The sequence below is a fragment of the Echinops telfairi genome, unplaced genomic scaffold (assembly GCF_000313985.2).
Source record: "Echinops telfairi isolate 266 unplaced genomic scaffold, ASM31398v2 ScPeMD7_2;HRSCAF=8, whole genome shotgun sequence".
NCBI classification, from domain to species: domain Eukaryota; kingdom Metazoa; phylum Chordata; class Mammalia; order Afrosoricida; family Tenrecidae; genus Echinops; species Echinops telfairi.
Genome location: NW_022103898.1, coordinates 49,565,046 through 49,583,414, shown reverse-complemented (window position 1 = coordinate 49,583,414; position 18,369 = coordinate 49,565,046). Strand labels below are relative to the sequence as shown.

At 36.5% G+C, this 18,369-nt stretch overlaps 1 protein-coding gene across 7 annotated transcripts in view; it reads right to left on the bottom strand.

Annotated features, from left to right (window-relative positions):
• Positions 1-18,369, bottom strand: part of PPFIA2 (PTPRF interacting protein alpha 2) — a 503,998-nt gene that overhangs the window by 36,280 nt on the left and 449,349 nt on the right. For 5 of the 7 annotated variants that reach the window (XM_045289844.1, XM_045289854.1, XM_045289865.1 and 2 more), the window contains one exon: positions 4,898-4,979. In XM_045289844.1, coding sequence (XP_045145779.1) covers positions 4,898-4,979 — 82 coding nt within the window. Of the gene's footprint in view, positions 1-4,897; positions 4,980-15,623; positions 15,633-18,369 lie in introns of all 7 variants that reach the window. The other 2 variants (XM_045289840.1, XM_045289847.1) reach the window with 1 other exon arrangement.

The window sequence follows — 18,369 nt, the reverse complement described above, 5'->3', positions numbered from 1 at the left end:
GTAAATTGCTTTGAATTATCAGTTAGGAAATCATGTAACCAAGATTTTATTCCAGGCATCTGACTCCAGTCTATTTTCTATCTCAAACACAAGCTTCTTGTGTTTAAGGTCCTAAAGAATAGCCACCATTTATTTGCACTTGGTAAGGAACTCAATCAAAGCTTGTGTGAGGGATTTGAACTTCATAAATGTCCTTTGACATTCTGAATGCTGGAATTTTTTTCATAGAAAGAGACAGCTCGATCACTTTCCAGCCACGTGGTTTTGGTCAAGGCAAACATACCCTGTTCCCCCGAAAAGAAGACAGTGTCATATATTATTTTTTGCTCCCAAAGATGTGCTAGGTCTTATTTTCAGGGGACATCTTATTTTTCCATGAAGAAGAATATGGTGCACATTTATTGTTTATTGTTTTATTATTTTATTAAAAGAGACCTCCCACTTCCTGTCTGCTCTGGCTGCACTGCAGCCAGCAGTGAGCTGTGCAGCTGCGCCCACCGCTACTGTCCAGAGTTACGGTAGCTTTGGGGATGCCTTATATTTCAGTGAGAGGCAAAACTGTAAGTAGGTCTTATTTTCAGGGGATGTCTTACTTTCAGGGAAACAGGGTGGCTAGTACTTATTTCCCACCTTTCTCTCCTAGCTACATCATGTAACAAATGTGTGGATCAACTTATATGAAATTCATGAAAATAGATTTTGGAGCATCAAATCAAATATGATGGAAAAGGCTAAAGCTATAAGCATCGGGGAAAGTTCCTGGCATACAGATGATAAAGATAACTCTTTTTTGTATGAATGAGTTACTTAAACATTCAACAACTTTGGTTTGTTTTTTTTTAACTTAGCATCCCTTTATTATTTTTTTCTGTTTTTTATAATCGTTTTATTAGGGGCTCATACAATTCTTATTCCTTTATTGTTATTATTAGGAAATAAACAGGAGTGCAGTCTGTATTTACTTTCTGGAAATACAGTAAAAAACAGTAAGTTCTGTAAAAAACAGTCTGTATTTACAGTCTGTAGCTACTTTGAGTTACCGAGTCAGTTCTGACCCATGACTACTCCTCAACAACTTTTTATTTTAAATAAATGCCAACTGATCAGTGTTCTAAATGTTTTTCATTTAGTTAGCAACTATTTATTAGCACTTACTTTATATCACATGTTAATTTAGTAATAGCAATGTCAGAGAAAACAAATCAGACACAAAACGATTCTCTCGTAGAAGTCATATTTTACTGTGACTCATTTTCAAGTGACTCGGGTAATAGTAGAAGGAAGGAGTGCCACCATCTGATCCTTTCTGAAGCCAACATATTGAATTGCATGATCACTGCACTCTAGTTGATATCAACTCATACATATGCGCATAACGACATCCGTTTTGCCCTTCAAGACACAAGTACATTCATCCAACTCTCCACTCATGAATCCAAGCATCTGTCCATCCTGTAATGATATACTGCACCTTTTATAAAAAGAAATGAACTTAATGTACAAATCCTGGAAGAGCTAGATTAGTAGAACTGACAGAACCTCAAAATGGATTGAAGAATTATGAGAATAAAATTTTAAAATGTTTGAATGCATTATAAATTAGGAAAACAGATTTTATTTCCATTTGTATGTGAGGCTCTGACAAGGCGAGCAGATCAGCAGGGTGATGAGCACAGTATTGTCTGTCTGGAAAACTTAAGCACTGTGGGAATGTGAACTTGTGTTCATTAGGCTACGGCCTGTGAAGTGCGTGCACCTAAACAAGGAAGAGGTTCCTGTCTTTCCCCTCATCTTTACCTGTAAGGAGAAAGCAAGAGATTTGAAAGAGAGGAGTTTAATTCTGGGGTTTAAATGTCCAACAAGCTGGTGTTTATTTTATATTTCCTGGCATGAACATATTGAGCAGGGGAGATGAACAAAGGAATGAAAAAGAGAGAGAGAAGGAGATAAAGAAGGAAAACTATGAAGGGAGCAAAATGCAATGCCAACAGTCAGAACACTGGGGTGCTCCTCCAGGAGCCCCAGTGGCACATTAGGATGAGCACTGGGCTACTCACCATCCACTTAGTGGTTGGAACTCACCAGCCACTTCCCAGGCTATCTGCTTCTGGAAGGATTTACAGGCTTGGAAACATCAAGGATCAGTTCTACTGTCCTACAGGTCTTCTATGAATTGCAATTGATGTAATGGGGCAGATTGAATTTTAATTCATCCCTTTCATTGGTGTCATATAACATCTGTAAAACCCAGTCTTATTTTTTTTTCTTTTTAAAAGTGAAGGAAGTAAGCTTTGTCATTTATAAGATATTGTGTGAGGGAACTTAAAAATGCTACCCTATAATGATCTCTACCCCCTAGTACGCACACCCTTGTGTGAGCCTCTGTCTTTGAGTTTAGGCTGGACCTAGTGACTCATTTGCAAAGAATGTAAAGTGTAAAATTATAAAGCAGTGGGATGTCATGTTCCAATCTTGGGAGTAGATTGTACTTGTCCTCCCCCATGCTCTTCTCTTTAAGATCTTACTTGGAAGAAAGCAAGGTACCAGGTTGAGAGTCGAATTATCGATGTGGCTCTGATGTTTCTGGCTAATAGCTGAAGAGTAACCAAATTTGCACTAGCACCATATGAGTAAGCTTAGAAGTGGGTCCTGCCAAAATGGACCCTTGGGATGACTGCAGCTGCAGGGAAGCATTCCTTCAGTGCAGTGCTGTGAGAGGCCCTGAGAAAAAGCTATCGCTCAGCCTGGCCCAGATTCCTGGCACACAGAAACTGTGGGATAATAATGTTAGCTGTGCATAACTATGTTTCATGTTAATTGTTAATAAGATACAGATAATTAATGGAGACGATTTTTTAAATTTAAAAATTCTACTGTATTTGATTGCAAGGACGGTGCAGGACCGGGTAATGTTTTGTTGTGTTGTGCATAGGGTTGCTATGGGTTGGAACCGAGTCAATGGCCCCTAACAATAACAACAGCGACAATTTGTTTCTACAGCAGAGAACTGAAACTAAAAGCCCCATCATCATGCAAGTGTGATCGGGTTGTGACTGAGATAGGAGAAAGCGGGGGTGGGGGGGTGGATATAAGAACAGTGAACCATTGCGCAGTTTCTACTTTCAGCAAGCATGGAAGTGACTTTACGGTGACAAGTAGGAAGGTAGAATTTGACTTCTTATTTTATAAACACAAATTGTAATTAAAAAGCATCTAAATGTACCTTCATGGGTCCTAATCATGCCACGCCCTTCTTTACTAAGACCTTGGGATTCCCTCATTGCCCTAAAGTTGTCAATACATTCACCTTCCTCCTTAGCCTTTAACGAGCGTTTTCTAGGAACAAATGGTCTGTAAAGCAACAGACGCCCTTCCACGCATCCTTCTCCACAGTCTGTGCACGCGAGTAGGTGAAGCTCTTTCACTGTATAACCCTGCGCATTCCTCTTGTTTATTCTATGAAACAATTTGAGTCACATTAGGAAGCACATCATGAGAAATCTCTGTGTGCTCAGGATAGGTTTAATTAGCACACACTTCACTGCTTGTCAGTTCCCAGCCTTTTAATGTCAGTGAATCCGTTTTCCTGTATAAGGGAATTGTTCATTACTTGCCAAAATTCCAGCAAACTATGTGTCAAATTGCAGGTCATATTATCAGTGTGAAAAATGAACAAAGAACTGCTGTCATTTTTCGGGTGTGTAGTCTTTTCTTTTAGCTTTTTAAATTGTCAACTGAGTGAAGGTTTACAGATCTTTTTTTCATTTAACAATACATATTTTGTTTCATGTCATTAATTGCAATCCTCACAATGTAACATCACTTAATCTATTTCCTCCTTGTCTTTCCTATTTCCATTCTTTATCTCTTCTTAACCCTTATGAACTCTGCCTTTGGGTAAATACTACCCAATTGATCTCAAAAGGTTGATTGTTCTAAACTGTGCACGATGTCCTAGTGTTATTGATCCTCTTATAGACGTCTCTATTGTTCATCTCAATTTGAGCTTCTCGGTGAGTGCACGTCAAGACCTACATGGCCAGAGTCTAGGGAGTTTCACTAGTCTCTGTCCAATCAGGAAGCTAGGTATTTTTTTTAATGAGTTCATCTTTTACACATATGTTTCTCCCACCCTATCCAGGGTCTTCTGATGTGACTCCTTTCAGATTAGTTAGTAGTGACAACCATCTAGTTCTTCTGATCACAGGGTCATGGAAATGGATGTTCACATAGTCCGTTGGATGAATGGTTGTCATGTATTTCTGAGTTTTTTTCACTCTTTTTACAGACATGCTGAATTAGGCATTAACTCTTCTCTAGAGACTGCTGATTAAAAGGGACCCTAGCTCATGGACGGGAAGAGATGTGCTGTTCCGTCAAATTGGGACTCAGAGATTGTTTCTCCTCCTTCGGTAGTTGTGCAGAAATTAGGACTTAAAGAAATTTCTTCTTGTCCCACTGTGTACTTCCTTTTGATTTTTTGCTTTATATTCACAAGAAGTGTCAGAGCAGAATCCCGATGACGCGTAGAGGGTCCCACTGCTCTTGCTGGGTGCCGTGGGGTTGGTCGGACTCAGAGACCTTACAGACAACAGAATGGTCCACCACCCAGGCCTACACATTTCCCACCATGGGTGCAATGTTTCCGCCCATTGCGGTAACACCGCATCCATCCGTCTCAAGAGTCCCTAGATAAAGTGTGGGCCCCTAGATAAAGCGTGGGCCCTAGATAAAGTGTGGCCCCTACATAAAATGTGGGCCCCTAGATAAAGTGACTATTCCTTTTAGATGTCTTTCTAGGGAAACTGTGCCATGAAGGACCCATCCCTGTCCCTAAAAATTGTGAGATGAATTGTGAGTGATTTAAGAGCTCTCTAGTGATTAAAACGTGTCTTACCTCTAGCCAGGCCACCACAGTGGGCCCATCCCACTGGGCAAAAGGCAATCCCTTTCTCCGGGCTTCTTCTAGAAGTTCATGCCTGAAGCATATAATACAGCTTATTAGTCAAGCAATATGAAAAATATGGCTGTGATGATCATCTTTCATGGCAATATTAAAATGAAATAATCCTTGGCATAGCCTTGATGAGATAATACAGAATAAGAGAATTCCTTTTTCCTTGAGCAATATAAGCAAATCACCCATTGATTTTATTAGGAATAAAGCATTGACATCTGAAAACAATTTTCCCTAACATTTATTCACTAAAACTCAAATATTAACTGCTAATGAACTAAGAACCAAATTACATTATCTTCAAATATCTTTGCCCTTTAACAAGAAAAGAATCCTCATAAGCACATTCAAGCACACACTACAGAATCTAAATATGGTTTCCTCCATCTGCCCTGCTGTCCTCCCTCACTATTTCAGTGGTAGGAAAATGACCTATATGAAGAAGCAGAAGAGAAATATGGTAATTTTATCCCCATCTAGTGATGTGCTTGATTTTAGCAAATTCTCTAGTCCTGGAAGAATATTTTAGGGGTTAGGTCTTTTCTAAACTACAAGATTATTTCTTATTTGAAGGGAATTCTAATGCAGATAGATTCACATCACTGAAAACTAATGCAAGGTATGAAATTCAATACATACACCTAATTTCCCCTGTTATCCCTATGCTGAGTTAAAATAAAATACCCTGAAGATACAGAGCAAAATGCCCCTTGAAAACTTCTTAATGAATGCATTTTGATTTCATTGTTCAAATTACCAAGCCTTTTGAACTGAAACCCATTTACAAAACTAGTGTGAGATAGTTTGTCTTTGTGATAGCAAGCATGTACTTTAATGGAAACTGATAATACTTGGCACAGTTATACCGAAAAACATTCTCTTTCTTGGTATACAGCGATTTTAAACACAAATGATAAAAAAGATAGTATAGTCATTTCCTTTTTTTGAATATGTACCTTTAATATTTAGGACACTTTTATTAATATCATCTATCAAACATACATTTTATTAATATCATCTATCAACATATATAAATTTTATTAGTATCATCTATCAACATCTATCATCTATGAACTAATTAAGCATTATTTCTGAATTAGCAACTAATTATTTGTTTATCATGCTTCACTATACTAATACATCAAAATATACAGCTCCAAAATACCTATGTGTAACACAGGGTCTTTCTGCATTTGTAATAGTGATGCTACCCACATGAAACGTGGTTCACAAACGTGAGAAGGAGGGCGGAAAGAACACCAACTCTTAGCAGCTGAAGATACTCATGAATAAACAGCAATTTAATTTGAAGAAACAGAATGGGAAATATGAACAATTCCACACACAAGCTCTTCAACAACTGGGAGGAGACTCCTGACACTGGTGTCCTGGAGCTAACTGGGAAACTGAAGAAGCTTCCCCACCTGGATCGCTGCACCACCAGCCAATCCTCTGTGGCTCCCTCAGCAGTCCCTCACGGGAAAGCAGGCATGAACAGCCTAATCTCCCTGTGACAGCTATCAGTTTTAGAAATGTGTTGAAGGATTAACCAACCAGCCACCTTTTAAGGATCTTTTTGTGAGCTTAGGTTTACGCCTGATGTAAAAATTAGACTCAGCTACATGGACTCAGCTTTCCAGGAGCTTTCTGATTAATTATACAAAGGAAGCACACGAAATATCTATAAACACAATACAAGACAAAAAGAGCCACTTTAAACTGGACATAGATACTCTTACAGCATGAGGATGCCGGGAGAGTGGTTAATAGCAATGACAAAAATTGGTGGTGACCCTGTGGCAACACAGCTGGCTCTGAAGGGCAGCTAAAGGAGATGGGGAAGGCATTCCGAGTAGGGTGCGCATGAGGAGTGGAAACACAGAGGCAGGCCTGAACACGCTGTATGCACACCGTATTTGACATGCCTTTGCCGGGCCTAAAGGAGTTGCAATGCTAGTCAACACTGAAGGGAAACACTTCCAGATGTACAATGGATCAGTGGCATTAACAATAAAAGAAACAAACGCATGCTAACAAATGATTTCTGTCTCGTTTAGTAAAAACAAAACACACAAGTATAATACCCAAGGAGACATGCACTAAACCTCTCGGAAGCACAAGTGAATGAAAGGAGTTGTAGCAAAGCTGCGACTTCAGAGTCGTTTTCTAATAACAAATTGTACCACACAAACCAGAGCGAGACTCGTGAAACGTAAAGCAGACCACTTCTGTGGTAACGACCCTGAGCACCGAGTGCTGCAGTGGTTATCACTCGCCCTCCTGTCCTCTCGTCTCCTTTCTCCCTGACTTCCTGTATCAGGGACACGGGTCTTGCTGCCATTCCGTAGAAATATACCTGGTTTCGTTCTGTTCCAGAACTTTCTGCAGTCTCTGTCTGGTGTGCTCTTTGCCTACATCTTCTATTGGCATCTACATCTCACCTATCTTAGATCTTTACTCTTACATTACCTTCTCTATGAATGTCTTCTGCCCCATTTCCTCAACAAGCATTGTTTATCACCGTTCACTTGTTTCATTCTTTTTCACAGTACTTATATTCTGATACACTATTTATTCTTTGATTTGTCATTCCCTATTAAAATATAAACTTATCTCCTCTTTAAAAAATGATGATTTTGATAATCTACAATAAGATCAGCCCCAGAAGAGATACTCAGAGAATGGTTGTGATTACTGAAAAATATGTCAACTCATGTTAACATGTAAGTACTTTTCATTTCAGAAAATTTTATCTATTTCTTTTTGTAACCAAATGCCCCGTTCTGTCTCTAAGTTACAGTTATTTCCAGATTTTCCTCTTATCTCTATCGCTAGCCACATTGGACGCCCCCTATTTTATACACTGCACTCTTTCTTTTCCATTGTAGTATGTATACTTTCCATCTGGAATGACATTTCCTCAGTTCTTCATATTGAACTTTAACTTTCCCTGGAATGCCGCTATTCATTTTATATGCAAGACTCTGTGCTAGCCAGCCCACTGTGTGTGCAGAGTCTTATCTCCTGTACTCGGTCATCTCCTGATGACACGAACCATTTGTCATTTGTGTTCTATTATAACTTCTTTTATACTAGATACTGGGGACTTTATGTAGTAAGCTTTGAATCAATGACAGGCCCAAACAGCTGAAAATTATCACTCAAATATGAAAACTCTTAAATAAAATACTCAACTGGAGTAAGATTCTTTGCATTTGGAAGCATCTTTGTAGCTATTTCCTTGAAATTCTTCTTCTGTAATCACCTGGTTTCCTAATGCCACAATTACTTTTTTTTAATTTAGAGAATACATGCATTTATTGTCATCACTCTTAGTTTTTCTATATATATAGCAGGGAAATGACAAGAATCAATCATATCATAGTTGCAGGAGTATGTTCAATTATTTAGTATATATTCTTTTTCAGAAATAGCTAACTGCCTAGCAATTATTTTGGAATGATAAGATTTGATTTGGTAGAAGTGTTTGCATGAGAAACTCTAAAAATGAAATGCCTTAATTCCCCAGAGAAGACTCAGCTCATGGGAGTGGCGATGTGCCCTGCCCGGACTCTCACTGGTAGAGATGAATCACTACTGTCAGTGAAAGGAGATTTTATTCTGAGACCACCGAGCTTCTGATGCTATTTTGGTCCTGAACATTTGTCACTGAAGCACTTACGACCATGAACCACCATTCTCTCTGTCACTTAGGCTGGTCAATTCAGTCATCTTCTACTCAGAGCCTGTCAATTTCCCCTTTATTATTTCTCACCCATTTTCCCTATGTTCTATTATTCATTGCTACCACATTTTCTCTTTCTCAACTTTTTAATTGGCTCTTCTTTTCGGTTTTCAAAAATACTGCCACCAAAATCAATCTGCCTGAGAGGCATCTTCACAGTAACACAGGAAAGAGAGCGGTCATTAAAGTCAAACTCCCTACTGGGACTTGATTCTTGGTTGCACCTCTTGTAAGCTGGGCAACCTTGGAAACAGCCACAACCCTTGCTGTGTCTCAGCTTTCTCACTTGTAAAATAAGGTGACCTTAGAGACTTACCATGAGAACAAAATGAGAAACTGTGTGACATGTGACTATAATAGTGCCTAGCACAATATAAATGATCCATAAGTTTGAACTTTGATTATTACCCTCATTGTCATCTCAAACCATTTAATAGCTCCTCAGACACCTTAAGTATAATCCTTAACCTGGCTTATAAAATCTATCATTTACAATTATTCTCTTATTTCTGAGCAAAGTTAAAAGCATATTGTCCCCAAATTTATATATTTATTTCACCCTTGCTAATGCTATTTTCAGAGATGGTAAGATATTTTCCTTCTTCAATCATCAAAATCTTACTGTTTACTTAAAGCCAGATCCTCTCTTCTTTAAGAAAACTTCATTAATGATCCCAGTGTTTTTTTCCTTTATAACCTGGAAGTTTACAATGCCAAGATCATGCATATTGCTCACGAGATACCACCATATATGAGGGGCCTCATCTCACACGAGAGAGAAGACTAGAGAGAAGAAATGTGTTCTTCTACTGTACCGTACATTAAAAGAATACTTTGCAATATTGCTGTAGTTTCATTAACAAATATATCAATGATGGTAACCGCTGAAGATCCTTGATTACAGTTTAGTTTTTAAACTGGCTACGTATTTCTTATCATCTAACTGTTTAACACATTTTTAAAAAGAAACACAAATGGTACTTAGCAGTTACCTAGGAGGCTGTAGAAAGAGAAAAAAAGCACCCTTTCAAATACTCATAAACTATTTTATAAATTGAATGAGTATTATACAGACCTTAGTTCAAAGCCTCATCTTTGGTAGCTGATGTCAATGGGCTCCAGAATCTCTCTCCCTGGGTACATCCTCCTGGACAAGCTGGCAGGAGCCCCGGTGCAGTGAGCTGCTAACCACAGGGCCAGAGAGGAGAGCCCACCAACTGCCTTACAGGAGGAAGACCACGCTCTCTGCTCCAGTCAAGATTTAAAGTGCTGGATATCCAATGTGACAATTCTACTCTTTCTTAGAGGTTGCGACCAGGTGAACTTGACGAGAGGGCAGTGTGTTTGGTTCTGTCTTGTCCCTACATCCTGAAGCTCTAGCAGGGTAGTGGGCTACATTTTGGCTGCTCAAGGCAAATCAGCAGTTCAAACCTACTAACTGTTCTGTGGGAGAAAGACGAGGCTTTAAAGCTTGACAGCCTCAGAAATCCAAAACTAATAGCGTAGCTCTTAGTCAGAACAGAATTGATGGCAGTAAGTCCCTGCATACTTATTCCAACTTCCCTAGAGACCTTTCTAAAAACAATCTTTTTGTAAATGCTCACTTGTTTAAAAATCTCTTCAGTGTCTTCAAATTAAATGTCAAGCATCTTAGCATGACCAAAAAGTCCTTTGGTGATCTGAACTTGGGTTACTTCTCCAGTTACTTCTGCTTAATTAGTATAGAAATACTTGCTATTTTCCAAATACTTCCTCCTATTGTAGCCCTCAGTGACTTTGTATATATATATATATATATATATATATATATATATATACACACACACACACACACACACACACACATAATTCTCCCAGGGAAGTCCTTATTTATATCACACTCATCATAAACTTATACTCATTATTCGAAATCATGCTTTTACCTTTCTAGGTATCCTACAAGAAATCCAGAGAGTAGAAATACATCTTTTATACATGAATATTAAACTTGTATATACTTCAGTTAATACTTTTATTATAGCTCTCATTTAATCATTATAATTCTATTTAATTTTATTGAAATACATCACATATCATTTTAATGCCCTAAGTGGTCCAATAGATATTTATCTAATGCGCTCCATCCTTCATTTGATACATTTTATGTTCTTATTAAATTCAAACTAATGGCTTAGATGAACAATGGTTATAAATGCTAATAAATTTGGGTTTGGTTCACAAATAATAACAGTTTTCACACATTAATTAATCACTTACTATGAGTGAATCACTATTCTACGGGTCTATATATCCGTTTCCCTCTGTATCCATCATCTATTTATTTTTCTTGTTGTGTGCGGCTGAGCAGATTCTGACCCACACTGCTCCTACAGGGTTGAGAGAAACCACCCTCCTCAGGTTTCCTGAGCCGCAATCTTTACAGGAATCGTCTTTCCTCCATCAGAGGCTGGGGTGTTTGAACAAGAAACCATTTAGTTAGCAGCTGACTCATTTATGTTTTAATTCTCTAGAAGAGTTTTGAATAATTGCTACAGTTTAATTCACAAAGATATCAATAGTGGTAACCAAAAAAATACATATTGGTGTAAATGATAGTTAAGTTTTGAGTCAGCCTGGTTAGGGGAGGAGTCTCAGTGGTTTGGTAAAGGCTTAGCAATTCTTCATAACATGACCTAATACAATATAATCAACTCCATTAAAGGATCTGCAGTGAGCAGCCAAACGTCATAATTAGATTAGGGTCAGATGCACCCCTTATTAGGTCACAGCCCTGACACAATTGACAACAAGTTTTCTTGGGGTGTGGCCTATTTCCTAGATAGGAAAAAGCTTGCTTCCCTTTTGCTAGGTCTGGATCTTACAACGCTGGTTCTTTGCACTTGAGCCAATGGCCTGGCATATTGTGTGTCAATCATAGGGGCAATCATTGACTTACCATCTGACCTGTTATTTGACCTGTCAACCTTGGGTTCATTCATCTCTCCTGTCACAGACCTGACCTGTTGACTTAGGGCTCATCTGCCTCTGCAGTCACCAGCCTGTGGTGACTTGGACAGGAAATCACTCACCTCCACAACTGTGAGAGCCATTTCTTGATATAAATTTCTCTCTCTGTGTATATCCACGTGTGTGTCTTATGATATATGGTAAATAGCACACATTAGTGGTTTTGTCTCTCTAGAAAACCCAGTCCAACATAATTCCCATTCTGCTGATGAAGACTTTGAAGTGTTGTATTCTAGACTTATGTTTAGAATTCTTTCTCTGGAAATTAGACAGATTCTGGGATCGTTTCCACAGGATAGTCTGCCATACAGTGACTTTGGAATCATAGGCCAAGGAATGACAGAGCCCCAAACTGCACCCACATAACCTGGCCGCTGTGCTGCATCTCCTGATTCTCCTGCTGTTTTCAAGCTCATTAACCTCTCTGAAGTTGTTTTCATGACTGTAAAATATGAAAATTATCCCCCACTTCATTGTAAATATTAAATTCAATATTAATCTTTTTGTTTTTTTCTCTTGTTAATTTATCATTAGAAGTGGGTGTTTCTTTGAACTCAATGTATTCATAGTCATATATATATATGCACACAGGCATATAGTTACAAATATAGGCATTGTCCCTCTCTCTAATACATTATGATTCTCAACAGTGTAAGAAAACGGAAGTCCCACTTTTCTTTTTCTTGTTATTCCCGACTAGAATCAAGCTCTACATTACGTCAGATGAAAGAGACTCCTTTATTTAACTGAACTGGAAATCCTGAGTTAGTTGTTGTAGTTTGTTTCAATTGAATTGATTTTCTATACATATAATGTAAAATAAATTGTCTGGTTGAAAATGGACATTTAAATCTAATTTATTTACTGAAGCATATCACAGGTATTTAATTACTGATATAACCAAAAGAAATAAAATTGTGGCTTGATAAAAAAAAACTAAGACTAAAATACAAATCAGAATAATTTAACAATTAATTCCATTTGTTAATAGTGTAGCACAAAGAATAAATCATCTTTGTAAAATACTAACAGGAAGTGAATATAGACCAAACTATCGTGAATTACAAATTGCAAATTGTTTCATTAAAATTGACTATTCCAAAGGGCCAGCATAATATAATCTCTTTAATTTTGAGCCAGACTGAATTACCACTCCAATATACAAAATTTATACCTATTGATCAGTTCAGATAATAAAAGTTCAAATATTTGAGAAAATACAATACTCTTCAGCAAATGTGAAAAAATTATGCTGCCTTTATCTTTATTTAACATCTCCAGGTTAAAAGAGGTATCTTAATTAACATAATTATTCCACGTAAAAATATGTCACTAATCCCAATCACTTCTCTAAGAACATTGATTACCTAAATATAAGTTTTAAGCTCCAAAATATTAAGATTTTAAAATTCAAATTAACAAGGTTGATTTGATTTTTCATTCTTAAAAATACTCTATTGCTGCATATTTTTCCATACAATGAGTAGGAAAAAATTATTAAATATTTCAGTAGTTTTGTTATTTAGTTTATAAGAACATACACTGAGTTGTTTTGATTTGAAATAATTTGGTTGTATTAATACTTAAATTGATTCATATTTAGTCTTTCATTTTCTTTAAGCTTCTCTGAAGTGTAGGAAATAAATTAAATTTATTTGTGAATTTGATTGGGAATTTGCATAATTTCCTTTATTTTATATTTAATCACTCTAAAACCCATTAGAAAGATCTAAACAACAATATGATGAAGCAATATAGTCATTCACGTTGTTATTGAAAACTAGAGGGCTTGTATTACTTTCACTAACCAATTTCATTTTTGCAAGACATTATATTCTATTCCCCCTAGTCATTTCCTGATAGAAACCTGGGGATTTTCTGAGGAGCACTGGCAATCTTTTAGGTTACTGATATACCACGGAACTAGATTGGTTGACTATTTTATCCAATTGTGAGCCCTACTTAACCCAGTGGGAAGTCTGTAGTTTCCTGCTGAGATCCTAGAGGTTTCCTCGCACTTTGGTGGGCAATGGGCAGTTGATAATAATCATCCACCAGAATGAGCTCACAACGGAGACAGCCGAGTCTGTGATCCACACTCAGTGTTCTTTCCACCTCCTGTCTTCTAAGCCCTCACTACCCAGATAGTCCACCTTCCCTGGCGGCTACATCCTCCTGAGCTTTCTTTTAGGAACTACGGTCTACTAGAAAAGTTATTTGAGGATCAAAAATATAATTTTGAATGAAAGTTACAAGCAAAAGAAATTATTTGGGGAATGAAGAAATTATGTCAGTTTCTTATAGTCAATGAATGCCAGTGTAGCATTAATTATTACTTTTCAATATTTCATTCCATAAGAAATTAATACTCAGCAGTTCATTTAATAAGAGAAAGGGAAATTATATTGTTTATTATAATTGTTTATTATAAGGTTATTTTGAAATTTTAAAAATCACTGGAGAACAGAAGTTGAAACTTACATGATAACGTGAAAAATGATGCTTTAAAAATACAATGCTCAAGACCAAAACAAAATAAAACAAAAAACTTCACTGCCATTGAGTACAGGCTGACTTAGAGGGACCCTACTGGACAGGACAGAATTGCTCCTGGGGCGTCTGAGATTGTAACTGTTAATGAGAGTAGAAAGCCCCACCTTTCTCCGGCAAACTACCGGGTGGATTTTCCGGGTCATAGCCCAACACATAGCCACTATGTCACTAGGTTGAAAACAAACAGAACCCCCAAACAAACAAACAAACAAACAAACATTTACAATATGCATTTGCGCAGTATGTTTACATATACTCTTACAACGGTATTTCTGGCATTTTGAAAGAGCTTAATAGAGCTTAACAGAGCTCTTAATAGAGCTCTCCTTAATATGATAAATTACTGTAACTGAAAAAAACACTGTACTTCAAATCACTTTAGCAGCAACAACTCTAACTTTAAATTAGAATTGAAAAAGTATATGTAACATTAGTTCTACTCATAAGTTAAATCGCAAAATACATGCTCTTGTAAAATATCTGTAAAGCTAATAAGTCACACTTAATAATTTTCAGTAAAATTACATCTAATTGGAGCTATCTTATTTACCCAAAACCATGTTTTTTAATGTACTATTTCTTCCCCGCATAAGTATCACAATGAGCTCAGCATCTTACCAATACAAAAGTTTACTCTGTGGCAAATATTTTATAAATTATATACATATTTTGTTTTAACAAAAATTGCTTTAGGAGTAAAACAGAGCATCTTATTTTAAATCATTAAGTAGGCTTGAAACTGAAATCTGTGTAATTTAGATTTTTAAAATATCTTTTAAAATAACCAGAAATATAGAAAACGTTAGAAATAACACATATTCAGCCCAAATGAAGGACTACATTGTACTCTCTAGGTATTAAAGGTATATATTGTGAACGTCCAGCATTAACTTGTTCCAATAACTGTAGTTCTAATAGGTAGCAAATTAAGTTTGCTTCTTGACTATAACGCAGATGAAGAATCGAAAAGCACAAAAGAGAATCCCGCCCCACTCAGTCATGCAGTAGAGTCTGGAGCAACCATGGGGCATTGAGTCTCTCTTCCTGCAGACCTAGCCCCTTGACAATGGCTAGAACAAGGAGACCTGTGGGCCAGTATAACTTTTGATGTATTTCTAACCAACGGAAGAAAGAAAAGCGCCTGAAAGGCCAACAAATCAATTCAAATGTGAACATTTCTCTGAACCAATGATTCCTTTTACTGTCTGAGAATGAATGTGCTTTGTAATTTTCATTTTAGGTCAGAGGCAGTGCAGCTTGTGTTAAAACCAAAAATAAAAGTACTAAAGAGAAAAGAAAACTAGAAAAAACAGCATGGTGCTGAAAATAAACATGTTCAGCAGCAATTGTGATTCAACTTACCCAGATGTGCTTTTCATGAGATGAAGAAGGATGGATGGAAAAGAAAAGCACACAAATGTTAATGGATACATTTCAATTCAAAAAAGCCATGGGATAAAACAAGAGCATCATTTTCGATATGAGAAGGCTCATATAAGAAGGAGACATAGTGTCTTTTTATTCCAGCCCTGACACACATACTCACTGTGTCCAACAGCATGGTCAGGTTGAGGGCAATTCTAGTAGGTGACCAATCAGGTTGTTTCTTGAAATCCAGCTATTCTGAAGCATGCATCACCCCATTTCCCAGCCTCTGAGATATCCAGGAGGAAGTCAGGCACCATGGGAAAGAACATTCCCTATGTTAGGCCACTCGTGTGTTATTTTACCAATAGAAACAAGAGCTTATTAAGTGGCATTCGGATTCTCATTCATCCTTGTAAATCTGCTGCTCAGTTTAAGAAAAAGTGCAGTTGAATTCTGGAGAGCTAACAGCATGCAGTGGAGAAAGAACCAGTTTGAGGTCAGACTAACAGGATTCTAGTTCTCATCAGAAGTTTGGTGAAAAGTTATTAACACGTTTTGATATCCAATTTTCCCAATATAATCCAGGGCAAGAAGATCTTTTGTAAGGTCTATTCCATGCCCATAATGTCAGCATTCTAAAACAGTTCTACATTGCTTTATGACTTTCATTAACATCTATGTGTCAGGAATCAGTACTTTAATCCTCTTTCTTGCCACGGCACTTTCTCCTCCTGTTTGAAATGGCAAAATAAATACAGGATTTGAGCGAGCAAAGTGAGTTAAGTGCAAGAGAAACACCCATGTATTTGAACTGATGTGTAGCAATGCAGCTCTAAGGAACGTAAAGAACTAGGCTGTTTTGCCAATGTTACCAGAAACCATCACTTATGAAACCACTGATTCAAATGGAGCTTCTGAAGTGGCTCACTTGCTCCCTGGATATAGTAGAGGCACTGAGAAGATACGGAATGCAAATAATTCAACAAAATGCTACAGGAACATAGTATAAAGTTTTCTGTGCAGATTCAATTTTAGAAAAAATAAAAATATTACTAGAACTCATAAAATATATTTAATATAACAAAATACAAAGCAGAAATTCGTTTCTCAGAAATGAAGCAAGTTAGATTATTTCCTGTTTAAGCACAATTATTATAAAGAAAATATTGACATACAATGGAACACCCTGCACATGCCTCCTCGAAAGGAATTCATTCAGAGAAACCTTGTTTTGTTTTTGTTTTTTTTTCAAAGAAATGTTTATGTTGGAGAAATATAAATTCCTTTGTCTTAGCTCCAGAGCATTTATAACAAATTCTTTAGGTTTTCACATAAACATAAGCATAAATTCATTAAAACTGGCATCACAATATCATAAGAGAGTCAGGATGTCTTTCTGATATCATTCATGCAGCAGAAATAGAAGACCCAAACAAGAAAGCTTCTAGTTGATTATAATGATTTCATTTTTAAAATACTCATGAACCCTATATTGAGTTCAGATACATATATATATCTGAATTTTCTTTTGAATTTTCAAGGAACATTTTCAAAAGCATTTGAGTGTAGTTATTACTACTGGCAAAAAAATCTGCCTCAAGATTCCAACTATTTTAGAATTGTTTCAACAAAACCAGTTCCTCACATATTACAGACTCTGTAAATAAAAAATCTGTAGTAATGAAAATACCTTAAAATATAAAATGTAAGAGAAATTATGAAAATAATAGGAAGCATGACTATAAAATGCATTGCTCAGTAAGCAGTTCCAATATTTTAAAATTATTATTTTGTACAAATTGCCTGAATTAATCATACTTTTTGAAATGTTTCCATCATAAGTGATGGCTTGAAGAGAAAGACTAAGCAATGATCTCATGCTAGATTATAAAGTGGTGTAACACATGACTTTTAAATAAATCTTATCTCCAAAGCACAAGAAACCACTCATAGAAGACGCTGAGAAATATTTTGAATATAGATCAGCTTCATATTAGAATACAGTTTTCAGAGAATCTTTTTTCTGTAAATAGTGTTTACCTTCTGATAAAAATTGATCATCTTTCTTATAAACATTATGTACAATAACATCTAATTATTTTTCTCTCTGTGCCAGAGCTTTAAAAGTATGGTAAATAAAAAATTATTTCAACAGTAAATAATATTCAGCTAAAAACTACTATAAGTACTCAGAAAACGACAGGTCAATTACTATTGCAGAAAAGACCAAGTGATAAGTTAACACCTGATAAATATGCTGAGATGCAATTATTGGCATAATGTATTCCTTTAGGAGTGCCAGCATACATCCAGGCACAAGAACAATGTAGCCACCTACATATATCTCACACCTACATATATCTCATAGTCCAAAATCAAAGCCCTAAAATGGTAAGGTGCCTTACTTAATCTGCCAGGTAGTCTACAAATGAATGGACTATCCCCAGTTTATAACCTCATCTCCTTTGTATGTCAAAGTTCATAGAAGAAATACTTCACTAAATGAACTTCACATGTGGATAACTTCCTTTTATTAAGTCCAAAGTTGGAGACGCAGAAATATATCATAGCACCTATTAATTAATATAATCTTGTTTATCTCTCAATATTTCAGGATGGAAACAAACATTAAACTTTACATAAAATTAAGTCACTTTTGGAGATACACAGGTGGAGATTTGTGGAAATATATATTCATGCTTATTTGTTTACATATGTATCAGACATTGAAGAACATGTA